General features: G+C 55.6%; 10 protein-coding genes across 10 annotated transcripts, besides 2 other annotated features; 4 read left to right on the top strand and 6 right to left on the bottom strand.

Moving 5' to 3' along the window:
- Positions 1 to 452: 452 nt before the first annotated feature.
- On the bottom strand, positions 453 to 2,054 carry CYME_CMS053C (hypothetical protein, conserved; the record flags this gene model as incomplete). The annotated part of the gene is made up of 1 exon (XM_005538678.1): positions 453 to 2,054. One exon carries the CDS (start codon positions 2,052 to 2,054, stop codon positions 453 to 455), a length of 1,602 nt encoding a protein of 533 aa, XP_005538735.1.
- Positions 2,055 to 2,704: 650 nt separating this feature from the next.
- Positions 2,705 to 4,033, top strand: CYME_CMS052C (phosphoethanolamine cytidylyltransferase; the record flags this gene model as incomplete). Its single annotated transcript, XM_005538677.1, has 1 exon — positions 2,705 to 4,033. The coding sequence occupies one exon, from the start codon at positions 2,705 to 2,707 to the stop codon at positions 4,031 to 4,033; it is 1,329 nt and encodes a 442-aa protein (XP_005538734.1).
- A 1,800-nt stretch (positions 4,034 to 5,833) lies between these two features.
- Positions 5,834 to 6,298, bottom strand: CYME_CMS051C (hypothetical protein; the record flags this gene model as incomplete). The annotated part of the gene is made up of 1 exon (XM_005538676.1): positions 5,834 to 6,298. The coding sequence occupies one exon, from the start codon at positions 6,296 to 6,298 to the stop codon at positions 5,834 to 5,836; it is 465 nt and encodes a 154-aa protein (XP_005538733.1).
- Positions 5,985 to 6,986, top strand: CYME_CMS050C (hypothetical protein, conserved; the record flags this gene model as incomplete). Its single annotated transcript, XM_005538675.1, has 1 exon — positions 5,985 to 6,986. The coding sequence occupies one exon, from the start codon at positions 5,985 to 5,987 to the stop codon at positions 6,984 to 6,986; it is 1,002 nt and encodes a 333-aa protein (XP_005538732.1).
- On the bottom strand, positions 6,893 to 7,339 carry CYME_CMS049C (hypothetical protein; the record flags this gene model as incomplete). The annotated part of the gene is made up of 1 exon (XM_005538674.1): positions 6,893 to 7,339. One exon carries the CDS (start codon positions 7,337 to 7,339, stop codon positions 6,893 to 6,895), a length of 447 nt encoding a protein of 148 aa, XP_005538731.1.
- A 363-nt stretch (positions 7,340 to 7,702) lies between these two features.
- Positions 7,703 to 9,396: a sequence feature (possible transcribed region).
- Positions 9,357 to 10,373, bottom strand: CYME_CMS048C (hypothetical protein, conserved; the record flags this gene model as incomplete). Its single annotated transcript, XM_005538673.1, has 1 exon — positions 9,357 to 10,373. The coding sequence occupies one exon, from the start codon at positions 10,371 to 10,373 to the stop codon at positions 9,357 to 9,359; it is 1,017 nt and encodes a 338-aa protein (XP_005538730.1).
- A 415-nt stretch (positions 10,374 to 10,788) lies between these two features.
- On the top strand, positions 10,789 to 11,472 carry CYME_CMS047C (mitochondrial ribosomal protein L21 precursor; the record flags this gene model as incomplete). The annotated part of the gene is made up of 1 exon (XM_005538672.1): positions 10,789 to 11,472. The coding sequence occupies one exon, from the start codon at positions 10,789 to 10,791 to the stop codon at positions 11,470 to 11,472; it is 684 nt and encodes a 227-aa protein (XP_005538729.1).
- Positions 11,473 to 12,072: 600 nt separating this feature from the next.
- CYME_CMS046C (hypothetical protein) lies at positions 12,073 to 12,714 on the bottom strand (the record flags this gene model as incomplete). The annotated part of the gene is made up of 1 exon (XM_005538671.1): positions 12,073 to 12,714. One exon carries the CDS (start codon positions 12,712 to 12,714, stop codon positions 12,073 to 12,075), a length of 642 nt encoding a protein of 213 aa, XP_005538728.1.
- Positions 12,715 to 12,746: 32 nt separating this feature from the next.
- On the top strand, positions 12,747 to 13,505 carry CYME_CMS511C (hypothetical protein; the record flags this gene model as incomplete). The annotated part of the gene is made up of 1 exon (XM_005538670.1): positions 12,747 to 13,505. One exon carries the CDS (start codon positions 12,747 to 12,749, stop codon positions 13,503 to 13,505), a length of 759 nt encoding a protein of 252 aa, XP_005538727.1.
- Positions 13,506 to 15,035: 1,530 nt separating this feature from the next.
- CYME_CMS045C (26S proteasome regulatory subunit RPN6) lies at positions 15,036 to 16,295 on the bottom strand (the record flags this gene model as incomplete). The annotated part of the gene is made up of 1 exon (XM_005538669.1): positions 15,036 to 16,295. One exon carries the CDS (start codon positions 16,293 to 16,295, stop codon positions 15,036 to 15,038), a length of 1,260 nt encoding a protein of 419 aa, XP_005538726.1.
- Positions 16,296 to 17,811: 1,516 nt separating this feature from the next.
- Positions 17,812 to 18,504: part of a sequence feature (possible transcribed region) that runs on past the window's edge.

The following is an 18,504-nucleotide window of genomic DNA, read 5'->3' as shown; positions in this document are numbered from 1 at the left end:
CGAGCGTCCGCGTCCATCAGTGCAACGATTGCCTCGACATTGTCCCGCCCGCCATTGCTAACGACCGAGGCGGGTATCTGGGATACCGGTTGGACGTGCGCAAGCAACCTGCACTAATTGACGGGCGCTGCGGGTCCGCGCGCACCCCGCGTAGGCGGCATCCGCGCAACACGAGTCGACGCGTCGCCGACGTTTGCCCCCGGCCAAGGCGCGTATCGCGGTGTCGAGCGTGCTTGCACGAGCACGTACCATTGTAACACAAGCAGTAACCTGTATCGCAACCGCTACCAATACCATCATGGAACATGTATCAAAGCTGGTTCTTCTCGACCAATCCCCTGATCAGTTCGCGAGCATCAATCACTAGCCAAGCGGGACGACTCCTATCACCCCGGCAATTGAGCAGCACGCTTCCGAACATCATGCACCGAGATGAGTGCCAGCTTATGAACTCAACCACACGTACCTGCAACGTTCTCGATGATCCGCAATTTTGCCGAGCGACTTCGCGGATTCTGGTTCACCTCTTCGGGGCTCGGCACAATGGGCTTCTTCGTGATGATGCGCCAGCATTCGTGATCCTCGAGCTGCTCAGCATATGCTGAATCGTTCGCCGGTTGCCGCGGCACCTCCACTGAGCAGAGTTGCGCGATGCGTGCGCCCTCCGTGCACGCATCATCCGATGACGTGTCCTCATCGCTGATGCGTGTCGCAGGGCGTGCCTCGTGCGCTCCTGACGCCCGCCGGGAGACGGCGGGTATCGCAGCGCATCCGCTCGCTGGCGTGCGTTGCCCTTCAGCAAATGCCCGAAAAGTCCACTTGACGATGCGATCCTCGAGTCGATGGAACGAGATGACAGCCAAGCGTCCACCCGGACGCAGCAGTCGAATGCATGCTTGGAGGCCCTGCTCGAGGCATCCAAGCTCGTCGTTCACAGCAATGCGTAACGCCTGGAACGTGAGCGTCGCCGGATGCAGCGTTCCGCCGTGCTGGTGCCGTCGTCTTCCGGGGTGCCAAACGCCGACCTGCTCCATCACTGGAAGCCGTCGCTTGGAAGCCGCCGTCCCTATGGCTGGTTGCTCGCTCGATCCCGTCAAGGCGTCTTGGTGTTGTGCATGTGTTCGACGGCGGATGCCCTTGGCCTCGAGTACGATGGTGGCGAGTTGCCCTGTGGTCTCGATGGGCGCCCGCCGTCGCGCCTCCACGATGCCTCGGGCGATTTGGCGTGCACGAGGCTCCTCGCCGTACGCTCGCAATATGCGATACAACTCGGATTCGCTCCAGGTGTTCACGATATCCTGAGCAGTGAGTGCGCCTGTAGCGTGCTGATCCATGCGCATGTCGAGAGGCGCATCCCAAGGCGCGTCTGTACGCTTTCCCTGGCTGAAATCGCTTCGAGCGCGAGCGCTTCCGCCGAAACTGAACCCTCTTTCAGGGTGGTCCAGCTGCATCGAAGACACTCCCAAATCCAGGAGAATGCCATCCACCGCGTTAATGGATCTGGCTTGGCAGAGTGCCATAATATCGCGAAAATTCCCGTGCAGAAAATGCATCTGGGGGGCATGTCGCCCCGCAAACTGTTCTTCCAAGTGTTTCGATGCCAGCTCAAGGGCAGATCGATCTCGATCGATGCCGATAAAATGCTCCAGTTCGGGATGGTCAGCGATGATCATCGTGGCATGCCCGCCCGCACCGAGCGTGCCGTCAACAAAGTGGGTCATAGAGCGCCCTGCGAAGGCTTGTCGCACAGCATCTGCAAGCACTGGCACATGCACACGAGCTACTCTCTGCGAATGCGTCTCCGGTTGGATTTTCAAGTTATCCATTTCCTCTTGGGGAAGTTCCACGTAGTCGTGGTTGTTTTTACGATGCATGCGCGCGAAGTTGGCCCAATGACGCCCTTGCCCGAAGCGTTGCGACGGCTTACCTGCTCGGCTTCCGGCCGCGAGGTGCCTCACTATTGCTGGCGTCCAGGTGCCTTTCGGGGTGCGGGGGAAACCTCGGCGTCCAAGCGCAAGCGAGAGCCCCGTACTGCTCACTAAAGCAGTGAACATAAAAGTGTTTCTATGCGTTCTTCGATGACCGCGGCTCTTTCGTCCAAAATCGCGTTACAATGCGCCGGTTGGAACCACAAAACCTGCAGAACAAGTCGGACGCGTTTCCGAAGCGCCCGTAAACGCGGCTCACCGCTTCAGCATAGCAGCAAAAGTGCTCACCGCGTCGCTTCCGAGACGAGCGGTACCAGCTCGTTGTCGTCCGATGCGTTCAGTTGCGCCACAGACGCACCAACCAAAGATTGCCGGGATCAAAGCAAACCTCTCTATGGCTGAAGCACTACAAGATCAGACCCTGAACCGTCTATGGCGGTACAGACGTCCTTGGTGACGGCCGCTGACAAGTCGCAGCGTTCCGCAGGCGCTCGAGTGCTGCGCACGCTCCTCACGACTTGCGTCGCGCCGGCTTGCACGAGAGCGTTCGGCGAGCGCAGCTAGTCTGCAGGCTTCGTGGAAGGATTCAAGACCTGAGCGTTCAGCAAAGATCTCGCTTGAGAATACCAGGTTTACGCGTCCTTCTTACCACGAAGACTGGCCTGCCGTTGAACGTTCTCGTTTGGAAGCCGTCGGCTATCCGCGAGCCTGTTTGCAGGTGCTGCTCAGAGCGCTCCTGAGCGGCGGTGTCGCCACCGCGCTTGCTTGCCGGGTTGATGGATAACAACCCCGGTCGCTCGGCTTTTTCACGGCTTTTGCTGGTTTTTGACGTGGCGCTCTCCACTCGAGCTGTTTACGGTTTCCTGAAAGCGTACTTTCGTTGGCGATTGACGCGATCGAAGGATGGTGGGGCGGCACTAACCGCCTCAGCACCCGCAGAGCCCCGGAAGAAAGTGCGAATATATCTAGACGGTTGCTTTGACTTGATGCACTATGGGCATGCGAACGCAATACGCCAGGCAGCCTCCCTTGGGGACGAACTCATTGTTGGTGTCTGTAGCGATGAGGAGATCACGAAACACAAGGGTCCTCCAGTCATGACCGAGGAGGAGCGCTACGAGACCGTGGAGGCCGTCAAATGGGTGGATCACGTCATCCGTGGTGTTCCATATAACGTGACGCCCGAGTTCCTGGAAACGCTTGTGCGTGACTACGAGATTGACTATGTGGTGCACGGTGACGACCCGTGCCTCGATGCGTCGGGTCGCGATGTCTACGAGGCCGTCAAGCAGGCGGGGAAATTTCGAACCATTGCCCGCACTGAGGGCGTCTCCTCGACGGATATCGTGGGTAGGATGCTCCTCTGTACGACTTCGCATCATTTACCGCCGTCGCGAAGTCAGTCTGCTGAACTTGACGGACCAGAGGATGCCCAATCGCCAGCAGAAGAGCGCCCAATGCTGACAAATGGGCCAACAGCGAAGAGCGAACAATCACAGCAACCCGAACAAGGATATCAGCAACCAAGGGCGTCGTGCTTTCTCCCGACTTCTCGTCGTTTGATGCAGTTCAGCTCGGGGAGCAAGCCACGGCCCGGGGATCGAGTCATCTACGCCGACGGGGCATGGGATATGCTCACCGTGGCGCACATTCGCTTCCTGAAACAGTGCCGTGAGCTTGGCGATTTCCTCCTAGTCGGTATTCATGATGATCACGCGGTGAATCAGCATCGAGGACGCAACTATCCGATTCTGAACCTTCATGAGCGCACGCTGATGGTGCTCAGTATCCGGTACGTCGACGAGGTGATCATTGGTGCGCCCTGGAAAGTAACCGAGGACATGATCAAAACAATGAATATTTCGCTAGTGATACACGGCACGCACTATGATGAGCTGAATATTCGAGACGGTGACGATGATCCATACGAGGTGCCGAAACGTCTCGGTATCTTTCGAGAGATTCCCTCATCGAGTGACTTGAGTGTTCCGAAGATCATCGAGCGGATCGTTCGCAATCGAGAACGGTATCTAGAGCGCCAGCAGCGGAAGGGCACACAGGAAGCGAGGTACTATGCGGATAAGACGCACGTGGAGGAGCTCTGAGAAAACAGCAGTGCCCTGGGCACTCGGTTCGAGATGCCACCGCTTCGCCGTTGCGGGTAGCGCTCTGCGACCTGTGTTAGGGCTGATGTTCACGGCGGTGCGCGTTTGTCGCAGGGCTCCGCATTGCTGCAGGGCACCGTACGGGAGCCGACGTCGATACGTAGCCATGCGGTCGGCATGATTGGAGTATGACGAATCTCCTTGCACCGTGGGGGCAGGTGTGCGCGCTTTTGTTCGTGCGGGAATGAAGCGACGCACAGGCCGGTACGCACGGATGATCGCGGTACCCAATTATAGCATAAAGCTTCTCGCGCAGTGTTTAGCTTTTTCGTTGTCGTTGAGGTCAGATGACGCAAGTTCGGAAACTGGGTGATTCGAAAATGTCCCGGGACCGAGCCCATGGCTTCCGTCAATGCGCTGCAAGATGCAGGCGAGCGTCCAAGACGACAGTAGCAGGAAGGCTCTGGTAAAGTTGCCGCTGCTCGCCGCGGTCTTTGGGGAATACTCATTCACACCCGTAGAATCGGATGTGTACACGTGATTCAAACTAGTCTGTATCGTCTTGAACATCCCGCTGGTGTTCTGTTTCGGGAAACATCCACTGCGGAGTAAGCCCAGACAACATTCGGTGCATGTCAGCAGACGCATCTGCGGACATGCATCCTTGACCCATGTAGATTGCTCTTCAACCCCGAGTCCGATGCCAGTGCAATGCATCTGAAATGGAGCGAATGCAATCGCCTGAGCTCAGAGTCTAACCTTGACACGCGCTCCGAGTCGTCCAAAGAGCCATCGACCGCGTCCAAACAAGCAGCGCTAAGAGGCTCGCGAGTGCGAAACGCCATGGCTGTAGAAGATTACAGGCGTCGACCCCGAACCGCAGCTCATGCGCTACCTCCACAGGCTGCGGGTATGCGTATCCTTTCGGAAGCAGAAGAACCAGCGCCAGCTGTATGCCTGCCTCGAAAGTCAGTGACCAGATCCACGCTCGAGCAAGCATGCGTTGTTGCGGTAGCATCCAGTACGCAAGCGCTGACGCCACAGCGGTGAACCGTGACTCGCGCTTGAGGTCCCAAGAAGCAAACCCTAACCACAGCGTATCGAGCAGCGCCCAGGGCCAGTATGGCGTTCGCGGACGCATTCGAGTCTCGACTAGAGCGCCCCCTAACCGCTGGTTCCCTTTCGTGCACGCGCGCAACGTTGCATGCTCGCGACAAGTCCGAAAGAAGCGTAACTGTTTTGAGAGAGGTTTCGGGCACAAAACCTACTTCCAGGCACTGCGGCACACTGAACACTGCCCGGAACAAGCGAGATTTGGCCTTGCGCAAAGCCAGAACAGTAGGTCCGCCTCCACGAACCTAGAGCAGGCGTACCTCGACCAAACGCGTCCTAGAGAGTTTCCTGACCCGTATCCAACAGCTCTCGCTGTTGCTTTCGGAAACCTCCAGTGTGCGTCAAAAAGAGTCTCTGGAAGCAGACGCCCTCGAAAACTGTCTAAAACGTCGAACACGACGTTGTAAACGGCAGCAACACCTCGAACGAACCGCTACCAGCGGAAAGGATGCAACGTGCGTCCAAACCAAAATGCAACAGCAAGACCTGGTTGAATCAAACGAATAAAACTCCCAGTTTACGCACGTTATCCATAAAACTTGCTAGCCTCTTGCAACTACCCCAGTGCTGCTCGTGCGGACGCGCTGCTCACTTCACAAGCGACGCAACGGCACCGTAAGGTCGCAGTTCACAGCGTCGTAGGCCAGACTGTCTCGCGTTGCGTTCGAACACAGTGACGCTTGGCCATTACGCTAGCGACGTTTTGGGAAACGCAGGGCCAAGCTCCTTGCGAAGCTTGGAAAAAGAAACACGCTTCGCAGCAGCTCCGATATTGGCGTGAATAAAGCTGGCAGTCGCAACGACAACACCCGGGTTCCAGAGCACAAAGCCCGCGTTCATGACGGCGACGCCCATGTTGACGAGAATGAAGCCAACATTGGTGACAAGTACCCCGAGGTTGATCAAGACAACACCAACGTGTACGCACGCAACCGCCTGGTTAACCATGACGGAACCGCCGTTCACACCAGCGAAGGTTCGGTTGAACGCGACACCCCCGATGTTGATGCAAGCAAGGCGGGTATTCAGCGTCACGAACCCGAGATTGAACAGGACTACACCCTTGCTAAGACTCACGACACCTATTTTCTTCATCGCAAATCCCGTATGGTGCGCTATGAAGCGTTCTCTTGTTGCTGGGGGTTCGGGCATCGTCGTCAAGGGCGCGTCGCGGAGCCAGGCGAGCGTTTGCAGGAGCTGGAACACGCACCGCCACCAGACAAGTGCTTCCCGCTCGAGCCCGCTGATGCGAGGTAAGCGCAGCCAGTTTAAGGGAGCTTTATCCCTGAAACAGCAGTTTGACGACCCAGACGAGCACCCAGTGGAGCGTTTTGTGCGCAAACGCAGACGACCGCCTGCCTCGCCGATACCCTGGTCTGAGCGGCTCCTCGGTATCTTGCCGTATCTGGTGCCGCTGCTGGACTCATTGGTATACGGAAAGTACGTGTTTGAGCGATTCCCAATTTTCTCTATGTTCGTCTTGCAACCATTGTGGCCTCTGCTGAGCATCTACCGCGGCATTCCTTTCCTGCCTCTGATCATTTTCGTACTCATGCTCGTGCTCGTGGTGCGAAACCCCCGCGTCAGCTACTTTGTACGATTCAACACGATGCAGGCACTGACGCTGGATATTGCCTTGATTTTACCACAGCTTTTCCAGGGATTAAGCAACGCTCTTCCAGTGTCAGCTGTGGCGATTCAGGTGCTACAAGCTTCCGTCTTTTATGGAATGCTCGGTTGCATCCTCTATGTGATCCAGTCATGTGGACGGGGACAGGTTCCCGATCGTATCCCGCTGATTAGCGAGGCAGCACATACACAGACAATGTCGGGTCCCTGATGCGCGTAGCACGGTATAGTGGAACGCGGTTTACGCTCCGAGCCCCGTTGAAAGCCGCTCCCCCGCTTGGGAATGGAATATCTCGGAGCGTGCCACCGGGGCGTGGTATCGTACGCAGGTTCCGTTCTCTGCAGCGGGGTGCCTGCTCCAGACAGCATCAGTGTCCGGTAGAAGCGGACGATATTTGGTTTAGCTGAGCTCAAGCGTGATATCGCTTCCTCTTCGTTGCTCTGTAACAGATGCGCCCCACGGAAACTGTTGCAGTTGTTCTCGCCCGACGTTTTTGATTGAAGTTTTCCAGCGGACGTTAGGGATGGTGCGTTGCCGGCAAGCTCGAGGACTACCTCACCCATATGCACCTCAAGACCCCATAGGTATAAATCGTGCGCTATCAACAACTGAGACGACGAAAATCAAGACGCTACCGGTTCACCTGGTGCGCTCACGAGCATCTGACCCTGTGAAACGGGTGACGCCCCAGGTATACGGCTTGCCCTAGCGGGTGCACGCCTCGTGCAAGAGCACGACGTTTGCCCGCGTCGCCTACACACCCGTACCTGTTGGTGAGCTCAGAGCTTTCTCATTCAGAAAACAAACAACGTCCTCTACCCTTGCCCTGTATCGAGCGTCGCGATGCGGCATGATACGCGAGAAGCAGAACCGGCGCCCAGTCGACCTTCGGGTAGCATTCGGATGCTGCGGCGCTATATGCAAAAAAGTCAACGCGGTTGCGTTTGACGCAACGTCTCTGAGCGGGCACTACGACTGGAAACACCAGGTGCTGGGCATCATATAGATCGTTTGGGGTCATTTTCTATGTTCTTTGTTGTGAATCCGTAGCGATCTGCGGAAACTCAGCTCGAAGGTGCTTGCTTCGCAGGATACGTCGCCTGGAATAGAACTGTTTTTTGCGGCGAAGGTCAGGATCTGTGGTAGCATCGGCACGAACGTTCCGTTTTCGAACAAGCAGGCGATGGTGTCACCGTTGATTCACTTTCGCCACGCCGCCAGAAAAGCAGTACAAGCTGCTTCTTCTATACAGGCCCAATCGGCCGGAAGTACAAAGCCAGTTCCAGCGGTTACGAGGGAAGGCGACACTCGGCCGGTGAAACAGCGGCTCAAAGCACCCGCTGTGAAACAGCCTCAGTTTTTGTATCGAAACGTAGGGCTCGCGCGATCAGTCACCAAAAGTATGCGTCGATCGACCGTTGCAGAGGACGAAGCAACCATGATTCTTCTGGGGGGTGCTTCAGAGTAGACGCTGAGGGCAGGGCGCTCCGGAGCGGCTGCCAGCTATTCGAAACCGGCAGCAGCGCAGGACCGAGGCGCCCCCGACTGAGTTGGATGTGTAAGCGCTGCAGCTGGAGCATGGCATAACGCACGCTTGTAGCGTTCGCGAAGCGATAACGAGTACGCTGTTGAGGGATCCGGTGACGCTGTTGCGTTCGGGTGACGATCTTTGAATGGTATCAGATCGATGCATCGAGTGGGGATTCTTCTGATATGTGAGCGCTACACATGAGCAGGACTGAGCTATCAGCTTCTCGCAGAAGGCAACCGCGTTGTTGCAAGTCGAATCTGACGTGCCGACCGGGAAAGCGGTTACATTCAGCCCGCAATGTATGTTCTCGATACGTTGAGCATACCGTCGACGCAAGCATCGATGCTGGAGGCATCAGCAGCTCCCTCGTTGCCTTGTAGAGACGGAATCGCTTTGCCATGGCTTGACGCGTGTCGACTTGCGGTGTCTTGCATCCTGCGCATGTCTGAGGCAGTCGGGTGGCCATGCGGACTCTGTTCATGTAGTGGCAAGGGTGCAGGTACTCGAATGCACGTTACCGCAACATCCGACTTGGTGAAAATTGATCTTTTTTCGCCAGATTCTGTATCATGTTATGTTATAATGGTAGGGTGGACGCAGCATTGCGGTTACTGGATTGGTGCAGCTGGGCTGCGACTTGTGCAGCGGCCTGCCGGCTGTCTTCGGACGGCTTCGAGAGGCATTGCTGGCGCACGCCGACTGTTGGCCCCTAGGTTCGGAAACTGATCATGACTAGTTAAAAGGACGCAGATCCGTACATTCGCGATGAAGCTTTCGACTCCGTCATGGCGTGCGATCGATGGATAGGCGTGGACGGCCCTGCTGTGCCGCCGACGCTACTTCTGGACCGGCAGCAGCGACAAAGCATACGGTAGGCCGCAGACAATGAACAAAACTGTCAGACGTCATGGGGGACTAGTGCCCAACTCCTCTCGGTAGCATCTATCGATGTATGCTCTCGCGAAAGATCCATAAAAGCATGCAAGTCCTATGCTCATCATCTATCAAACGAGGCTGCGGGTCATCATTCGGATCAGCACATCAAGACGCTACGCTCGATCATGATCATCATCATCATCATCATCATCTGCTGCTGCTGCTGCTGCTCGTGCTGTTCTTTCGTCATTTTCCTCATCATCCGTTGCACAAAGATCGATGCATTCGAGCGTGTCATCCGCATCTTCAACCGTGAGATCAACCACTTGGATCACTTGGCAGGTATCTCCCTGCTCCAAACAAGTCGCTGACTCCGAAAACCTGGTACGCTCTTCTGATTCCAACGCGACAACGCGTTCCTCCAAACCAGATGGATCGTTCTCCGCTACCTGGATCACTGGTGGTCGATTCCAGTTGACGAGCGCCAACGCCCCCTGCGATTCGTCCGAATACCGTGTTGCGTCATGAGGATCCGGTCTTTGTTGTTCAAGGCGACGCAGCACTGCCTTCAAAAGAAGATTCCGCCGCTGTTCTGGATGACAATCCAAGAGAGCAATCGTTCCCGGTGTCGCTGGTGCAGAAGCAAGGACGGGTCGTGAACCGCATGATCCATCACCACAGCCGCGCGGTGATAAACGATGAACAGGACCGTATAGTCCGGAGCGAGCGCTCCAGCGAACCTCCTCCCAAAGCGTCTCCAATAACGCATAAAACGCCCGATTATGGGCACTGATTTCAATATGTACAAGTTCATGGAGTAACGTGCCCAGGATTTCCTCATATGCGAAGAAATTCGATGCCGACGTACCCGGTATGTCTGAAAGGCCTCGCACTCGTTGTGGAGCTCCAGTTAGAGAGCGCTCCTCGCGCTGGTGATCAGTTCTCGCCGCCCGAGACTGACGCCGACACCCGCCTGAACGGTGCTTACGCAACCGGATACAGATCACGCGCCCACCGTTGATATTGAGCCCGAGCAGTTGCGAGCCTCGCGGCAGGAACTCGCGCAGCACACCGACTACCCACTTTCTTCGTTGCATCAGCTCTTGGACGGCCTCTGCCGCCCTAAATAGCAGTTCGAATGCCACATGGCTATCAGGTTCTCGCTGAAGGATTCGGATGTCGGCGAACATGGCGCGCACGTGCCCAGTCGCGCCAAGCGAGGACGTTTCCGACAAAACCTTACTTCAAGCGCCTCCCTCTTTTATGGTTTGCGAAGCATATCGGGAGCCAGAACTTTGAAGCTAAAAGTTTCAAGCGTATGTATGTAACCCTCTTCGTACGGTTTACAACCACTTATTCCATGAAAAAAGTCTGCAAGCAAGCTGAAAGCCTCCGAAACGCCAACAACCCAAAACACTCCAGAGTGCGCTCGTAGCGAGCGGCCGCGGCACCCTCGTTCAACATCCCCGAACGCGACGCTGTGGAGTTCCAGTTCGTCGCCGCAAGCTGTTTTCACCGCTGCTGGTGTCAGAAACTGCCTTAAAGAAACAGCAGTTCAGACGTGTACAACAAGCACCTGTTCAGTTCTTGGACAATGTTAATATCATGAGAGTGCTGGAACGAGTGATTCATGTTTTGAGGCGCGCGTCGCCACTGCAGCGCGCTAGCATCGCGAGCGCTTCGCGTGCGCTAGCGATGAAAGCACCCGACACGGTTTCGGGAGACGCGCAAGCTCCCCGAAAAAGCATACTGTATAACGAACTGACCAAGCCGCTAGGCTTCTCCTATTATACAATTAAACGACAAGTGGCTGGGATGAACGAAAACGCGCTGCCAGCGATTTTCGCCCGACACCCCCCTGGGGCAACTGCTTCAACGAGCACTCCTGCGAAGCGCGATCCGCTCATTGATGGGCGAGGTGAAGGCTGCTTCGCAGTTATAGCTCATGGACCAAAGCAGTACAAGGTCACAGTTGGAGATATTGTGTATTTGGCTCGCATACGCGGTCAAGTTTCTGAGGAGGTTCGATTCTCGACGGTGCTGGCCCTCGGGTCCGTCGATTGGTCGGTGCTGGGGCGGCCACAGGTGCCCGGTGCCGAAGTCATCGCTGTCATCGAAGAGCAGTCGCTTTCCCAAAAGATCTACATCTATCAAAAGAAACGCCGAAAGGGCCACGAACGCTTGCTTGGTCACCGTCAACCGTACACACGCGTCTGGATCAAGGATATCCGATGGGAAGTTCCTGACGACACCGAGCTGGAACCACTTGAGCTTGCGTTGAGCCCGTGATGTAGGCCTGCAGTAATCCCCCAGGCTGGATGTTCTTGCGTACGCTATGGCAGCGAGCGAATAACGTGCCCCGGATGTTCCGAGTCTGAAGCATTGTCGAATGTCGCGCAGTTTTGCCGATAGCGTTGAGGCGGGCTCAAGGCACTGTGTTGTCCGTTCGCAACGCTTTGATCGACGAAGACGTTCTGGAATCTGCTCCTGCTGCGAACATGCTTCGAAAAGCGAGCGAGGACAGTTCGCTTTCCGGAGCCTCGGTGCTTAGCATCGACGACTTCCCCGGGGGCCGGTATCAGGCCTCCGGCTTAGAGTCCTACACCAAGACGCAGCGTCTGGAGGTGTCGCGTCCCTGTACCTGTATGCTATACCCGATCAGAAAGGAATGAAAGGATTTGTTTTGAGGATCTCGAAGCGACCAAAGCGAACCCATGATTGCACTCTTATTTGCCGGTTGCGACGCTTCACAACCTCACGGGCTTGCGTCGAGCAGCGGTGCAAGCGGGGCGCTGATGCTCGCACCCCCTCCAAGCGTCAGTAACCATGCATCCCTACATCGCTCGAGTTATAGTGTGTGTGTGTGTGTGTGTTTGAATGGCGCATCGATTACACCTGATTTGATAAAGCCTGCTGAACCAAGTGAATCGAAACGAAGATCAACCCACATGGAATCAGGAGAATCATCGCGATTAATACCCAGCCCAGGCCTGATATCTTCCCGTCTTCGCTGAGAAAGCGCAGACCAGTTAGAGACTGCAGTTCACCCAGTGATTGCTCCAGCTCCGCCAACTCTACGGCCACAAGTTCTTCCTGCTGCTTTATCTGCTGAAGCAAACGATATCGCCGGGCCTTTTGGCGTTCCCACCACAGCCACCGATCGAGTGAATCGCCAATCCAGGCCCGTGCTGCTTTCTCAAGCTCAGCAAATGACGGGTCTTCGGCAATCAAACGAGCGTCAAGGTCGTCTACTCCCGTGCTCCGCATAAACGAGAGCTCGTGTCCGTTGCCATCCGAAGCTTCCGCTTCGCCCGTTGGAGAGCTCTCGTTAGACAGCGGCAGGTCAGCACTCGTTCGCGTTTGACCCTGCTCCCTCGGTCCTGGTGACTCTGGCGGTTCGGAGCACGCTTCGAGGGTCTCGGGGCGACACGGCGGTAGACGGCACCGCTTTGGCGGGCGCCAGGCGCAAGCCAAAGCAGAACGGGCTCTGCAACGCGGAGACGGGTGAAAGACCCAAAGACACCAAGCCATTGGCGTTGGGTAACTTGAAGCTCCCGTTGGTTATGAACTTTGTGCCCTGCGCTTGCCGTGCGTGGTCGTTTCCTCGTGAACACACCGGAAGCTCCCCACCGAAACGCTTCTCGCGCCCAAGTCGTTGCGCAGCGGTCTATGCAACTGGTCGGGGTGGCGACCCCGCTACCCCGCTGACCTTGAGTACCGTTACTGCACACGCGCTTCAGCGAGGGGTTCGGCTGCTGAACCGCAGTCTGGGGCCATTGCTTCGCATCGAGGCATATGTCAGGGTCGCTGCTAGCACAGAGCGTGCTGGACGTTCCTCGCAGTCGACCCGGGGCCAAGTCACTGCAGCGACGACGGCAGCAACTGCTCCAGCGCAGCGTCGGCGCACTGACGTTGCCCCAGACTGCGAGAACTGGGTACTCGCGGGCTACGTCAGCGCACTCTGTCTGGCGCCCCTGCTTCGTCGGACGCAGGTAGAGCGCATTGAGCTTGTGAGCGAGCGCCCGACGAACACACCGCGAGTCACATCGAAGTTGCTGGCTGTAGCTGCAGCTTGTGAGGCGTTGCGAAAGGGCGCACCGCACTGCTACTTCTTGGCTATAGACGACGGCTTCCATCGTCACCAGAAACTTGTTCGATATTTTGAGCGTTTAGGGTTCCAGCGTGGACGGCGCGTGACGGACGGTGTGCTCGATCGCCTGCTCTGGGGAGGCTGCGGTACGGTCATGGTTGGTGATCTAGCGGAACTGGCTACACGCTGGTGGCAGGATCTGCAGGCTGGCGAGCACAAGCAAAGCCTTTAATTCATATTGGCAACGACGCTCCATGCGGTTTGAACGGAACGCACATCGCCGTCGTCTGAGCATTGGGCGCTGGTCGCTTTGCCGATGCGTACTTGCGAATGGTGCTGTGAGCGTCCGCAGATGTGTTGCCATTCGCGAGCCTCGAACCGGAACGACGAAGACGATAGCAGCAGCGTTGATGGGAGGAACTGATCGAGATGTACACGGAATCGGCGTGAGCAGATCCAGAAGGTGATATTGGCGATCGCATACCTGCTTTGCTCATGAACGGATACATAGAAACGGACCGAGACATCTAGGATGCATACGTATGGCAGGCGAACGTGCTTATTCGCGCCTATCGCTGACTCTGGGCAGTCACCAGAGTGAAATGAGGTTCGCGAGAGGCCGTTCCGGCCAGCCGTCCATCGCCACAAGCCACAGCAGCTATGAAGCGCTCGAGACGACCCAGCTAGTCGACTGGTGTACGCACTACCTTTCGAATGGACGCTTCATATCACAGATGAGCGCTCTTCTTATGGAGCGCATCGCGAGAATGACTGCCCCGAAGCGCCTGTCGAGGCATCGGTTTCGTTGCCCACCGACGCACAGGCGAGTCCAATGCTCAGAAACTGGTGACCTCGGGTTTGGATGTCTTATTGTTCTTGCGGTTGCCGTCGCCGATGTTCATGGCCCTGACAGATGCGACTCGAGCAATTGGAACCTGGGTGCGACGCTGAAGTAGCCGGAGCAACCGCAGCGACCTTGGAGCAGGTCCAATCATTGAGCTGGGCTTGTCGCGCGATTCTCAGGAATCCCCTCGAAAGGACATGCGCGACCGACGTTACCGCATCAGCAGGAATTGCCTGTAGAGCTGCGTGCCTTGGAGCTCTCTCGAAAGGAAAAGCTTTCCAGCCATCACCAGAGGCAGCTGCTTTCGATTCGGATAGCGAGAGAGGTCGTGCTCCCGGTCATCGCATGATACCGATCTTTTTGTTAGGTGGCGTTCATCAACTCGCTTGGGTGGAGAGAGACAGCTTCGCGGGAAAGCGCACCTCGCATCACCATTGCTATTTCATCATGAGCCAGGGCTGTGCCTCTAGAAACGCAGCGTCCTCGCTGAACCAAATTCTTGCGAGACCAAAGTTCATAAACTCGTGTCACATGCCGCCTAAAGAACGATATCATTACACGCGATTCACATTATCTGCTATGGTTACGAGGAGATTGACGAGTGTCGGCATCGTGCACCAGCGTGTTCGCCAGGGTGCCGCATGCGTGGACGAACGCCCCACAAGCATGCGCGCGAACTTGCACGCCCCATGGACTGAGACCTGTTCCACTGCCTCGACCAGGCGAAGCGACCAGCAGCATCCGCATAGCTTGCAGAGCGCAGATGTGAACGAAGCACAGGAACGCCGCCCCTGATCGATGCGATGTAGGCGCGGCAACCCGCATATACCCGATGCCGCAGGCAACGAGCGGCCGACCGAGTGATCGATAGACACACACACACACATACACACACACAGGAGCCAGAGAGGCCTTCGTTTACCGCAAACGCGCAGCCAACATGAAAAGATTCGATACCGCTTCATCAAGGTTCTTGATCAAACGATTTGCGTCCTGGCACAGCGCATCGGTCTGCGTCGATTCGTGGACGATCAGACAGCCCGCACCCTGATCGATGATGCCGTTCAGTTTCCCATCGAGAATCATTTGCGAGCATTTCGCCTCGATCTGCGGAAGTGGCATTGCAAGCTTGCGTGCGATATGGGCTAAATCGACACGATGATACGGTTCGATGATTCGCAGGATGTTGCGCTCCAGTAGTTTCTGATAGAGCTCATCCAGATGGTTCCTAATAATCGGATCCTCGGTTAGAAACTGCTGATTGGTGCGGAGCACTTGTTCAAGGTCCTGTACCGAGCGCTTCTCGCAGGCGGCGGCTAGTTCCCGCATTGCATCGAGCTCTCGACCTTGATAGCGAAGCGCAACTCGGCCCTGCAGGAGCGCGGCAATCTCACCGGTCTGCTGCGTCATGACCTTGCAGAGAAGAAGGTACTTGAGACTGTCGAGAGCGCGCGAGTCATCGATTGATGCGAAGACTTCAAAGGATTCGTAAAAGTAGGAGAAAGCAGTCTTGTAGTCGCGTTCTTCTGCATAGATTATACCTGCCCAGAGATCAATCTCTCCTTGCAACGCTGGCGGCACATAGATGGCGTTGGCGGTAGCTCGTGCGCCTGTTAGCGCTGCTCGTGCCTTTGAAATGTTCCGCAACGCGTGATGAAGTCGCGTTTCCAACAGTTGCACTTCCAGCAATAGACCTCTGTCGTCCATGCGCCGCACTTCGTGAAGCAAACTCGTGATCAGCGCCAACGCCTCGGGGTACTGCTTGCGTTCCAGGTAGAGGGAAGCCAATCGCGTTTCCACACGTTGACGAAGAAACGTGCGCTTTTCGTCGCGGCACCACTGCACAACCTCGTGACAGAGCGCCAACAAGACCTCACCAGAACCTGGACAGCGGCTGAGCGTTTCAATGAGCGTACGTACGATCTTCGCAGTCTTTGCTTTCGGAACTGCATCAAAATAGGGGCGCAACCAGCGCGCCAACTCTGCCAGGTCTGCTATGCGGTTCCTGTGACCAAGCAGTTCGATCAGCGCCACAATTGCTGACTCTTTCTCTTTTTGTGCGATTTCCGCCCCGTTCTCAGGCAGAGGCTCCGTGATGATGGAGCGGTACAAGGCCTCGGCCTCATATTCGTGAGCCGCCTCAAGTGCTTTAGCTTCTGCCACGCGATCTGAGTCCATGTACTGTGAAAACGAGCCGAAACGCTGAAGCCTTGTCCAAGGCTCGCTCCTACGTATGCTGTTGCTCGAACAAGAGCGCCGTTGACGCGCACGGTTCACAGCTGAAACGAGCGACACCTGATCGATGTATTGTCTTCCAAGCTGAATTCGGTTCCATGTCCGCTGTGTGTCATCGGATGCTTTTTCGCAGTGTATGGCATGGGATCGACACCGCGACGCAATGTACCGAACAGATCGTAAATGAATTTTCTGTAGGATATATATTCGCAACGAGATAGTAAAGGAGGACTGCCCTTTTCCCTCAGGCCAGTCAGACAACAGTATTCAGATGGTTGAGGAACACTGGGATAGACAGAAGGAGATGCGCTCCATAATAAAAACTGATGTTCTCGAAGAATGGTTGAGGTACATGATAGCATACGACCCGTTTGCCGCCTTAAGGGATGCAAAAGCAAATACAGTAGGTGCCACAGGGGTCTCTGTTCCTCAACAGCTTGTTCCGGTGATCCTGAAAACACTGGGATACTGTTGCCAAAGAAGAGCCCGAGTTCACGCACGGCCTTCGTCCTCCGAAAGTGCAGCTACTGCAGTATTCCTGAAACCCAGCGATCGATATAAAGTACAGGAACGTCGGTCCGTTCTTTCGGTCAATAAGACTTGTTTCGGACGAAACGGTGGGGGCGTCCATGGGTATGTACTTAGAGAGAGCCCGTTGTATGTGCTATCGAACTGAACGAGAATGAGGATATCATCATCTGTTCTAGCTGCAGTGGATTCAGTTCGCGGCCACAGGTTCGTTCGTGCAGAGGGGGCTCGTAAAACAGCACCAGCCACTTTGTCGAATCATCGAAGACTTTTCGCTGACGTCCGGCGCCGTCCTTCTATTGAACAACGGAACGATTGCTCTTACCTTTGCGTTCGAGCTCTTGGCGATTCTATCGTGACAGATCTGTTTATCATATCTCCGTGCTCACGAAAGTTCATCCCTGTCGAAGGAGTGTTTTCCATCCTGAAACGTAATGACCGCACCGTTTGGCGAATCGCTGAAGCGTTCAGCACACAGTGACACCAGGGTAAATGTCGACTTTCCACCGCAGGTCCTTCACCCTCAGAGAAGGTTCTCACCTAAGGGCACAAAGAATTGCGTTCATTATCAAAGATAACAAATCCATGTGAGAGGTATGGACATGCAAGTCGAGGATCCTGGAGGGCCGTCATCGCCGGGTTCGACAAAAAAAAGCCAATAAAAATTCCCTTCTCGCCAACCATTGAGCGAAGAGGCGCAAGCAGCAAAACAGGAAAAGAAGAGAAGCTATAGATGACAAAAAATGTGTTTGCCCGACAGCACGATGACGAGATTGTAGTGGCACAGAAGATACGAGTTCGGGGACTCCTTGCAGAGGTGCGTTCAACCAGCGGCAGTGCCTGCATGGAGTTCGTGAACCGTGACTTCCTTGCCACCATCGATATCAGGGGATGCGCGGTGCCCAGGACGAGACCCGCGGAGCTGAGGCTATCTAACTTTATGGGGCAGCCTCTCAGGCTCGAAGCATGTCTGGCTACACTGAAACCGGTTGCTGATGGCCGGCCAGCAAAAAGCTGCAAGATATCTGCGAATGGACACTAATTTTCCCTACATTGTCGTGAAATGTTTATCGTGTTCCCGGCCATATTTTCACTTATCAGTCGAACGGCGCAAATTGCTGCACCCGCCAGTTGTCTTGGCACAGAGTGATCGAAAACTTGAAGAACGCAGGAGCCGGTCAAGCGACACGCAAGGATGCGGAGAAGCGTGGAGGCTTCTACCCAAACACTGGATACTCTAATCTCTTGTTTCATAAGACCGCGTTCGACCGCGTCCCGAATGATCGTACGGATAATGACGTAATGAATTCAAGCGCAACGCGCCGAGCAATTCACTCTGAAAAACACGACAAAGAATCCGAAAAACTACCTCTGAGTCCACAAACCCTCACTGCTGCACTTATACCACTAAAACTACAAATCGAATAAATAGTCCGTAAAACCGAGAAGTGCGAGCAGATCTTATGATTCTCATTCCCATTTTCATCTGACGCAGGTATATCGAAAGATCGGAAACTGCACAACCGAGTGATATCGGGCCGCTTCAGCACAACAGCGCGACGTTCGCGTGAGCCAATCGCAAAGACCACGAACGGTACGCTTAGAATCCGAAGCCTCACATGAA

Source organism: Cyanidioschyzon merolae, chromosome 19, assembly GCF_000091205.1.
Source record: "Cyanidioschyzon merolae strain 10D DNA, chromosome 19, complete genome".
NCBI lineage: Eukaryota > Rhodophyta > Bangiophyceae > Cyanidiales > Cyanidiaceae > Cyanidioschyzon > Cyanidioschyzon merolae.
This window is presented reverse-complemented; position numbering and strand designations above follow the sequence as displayed.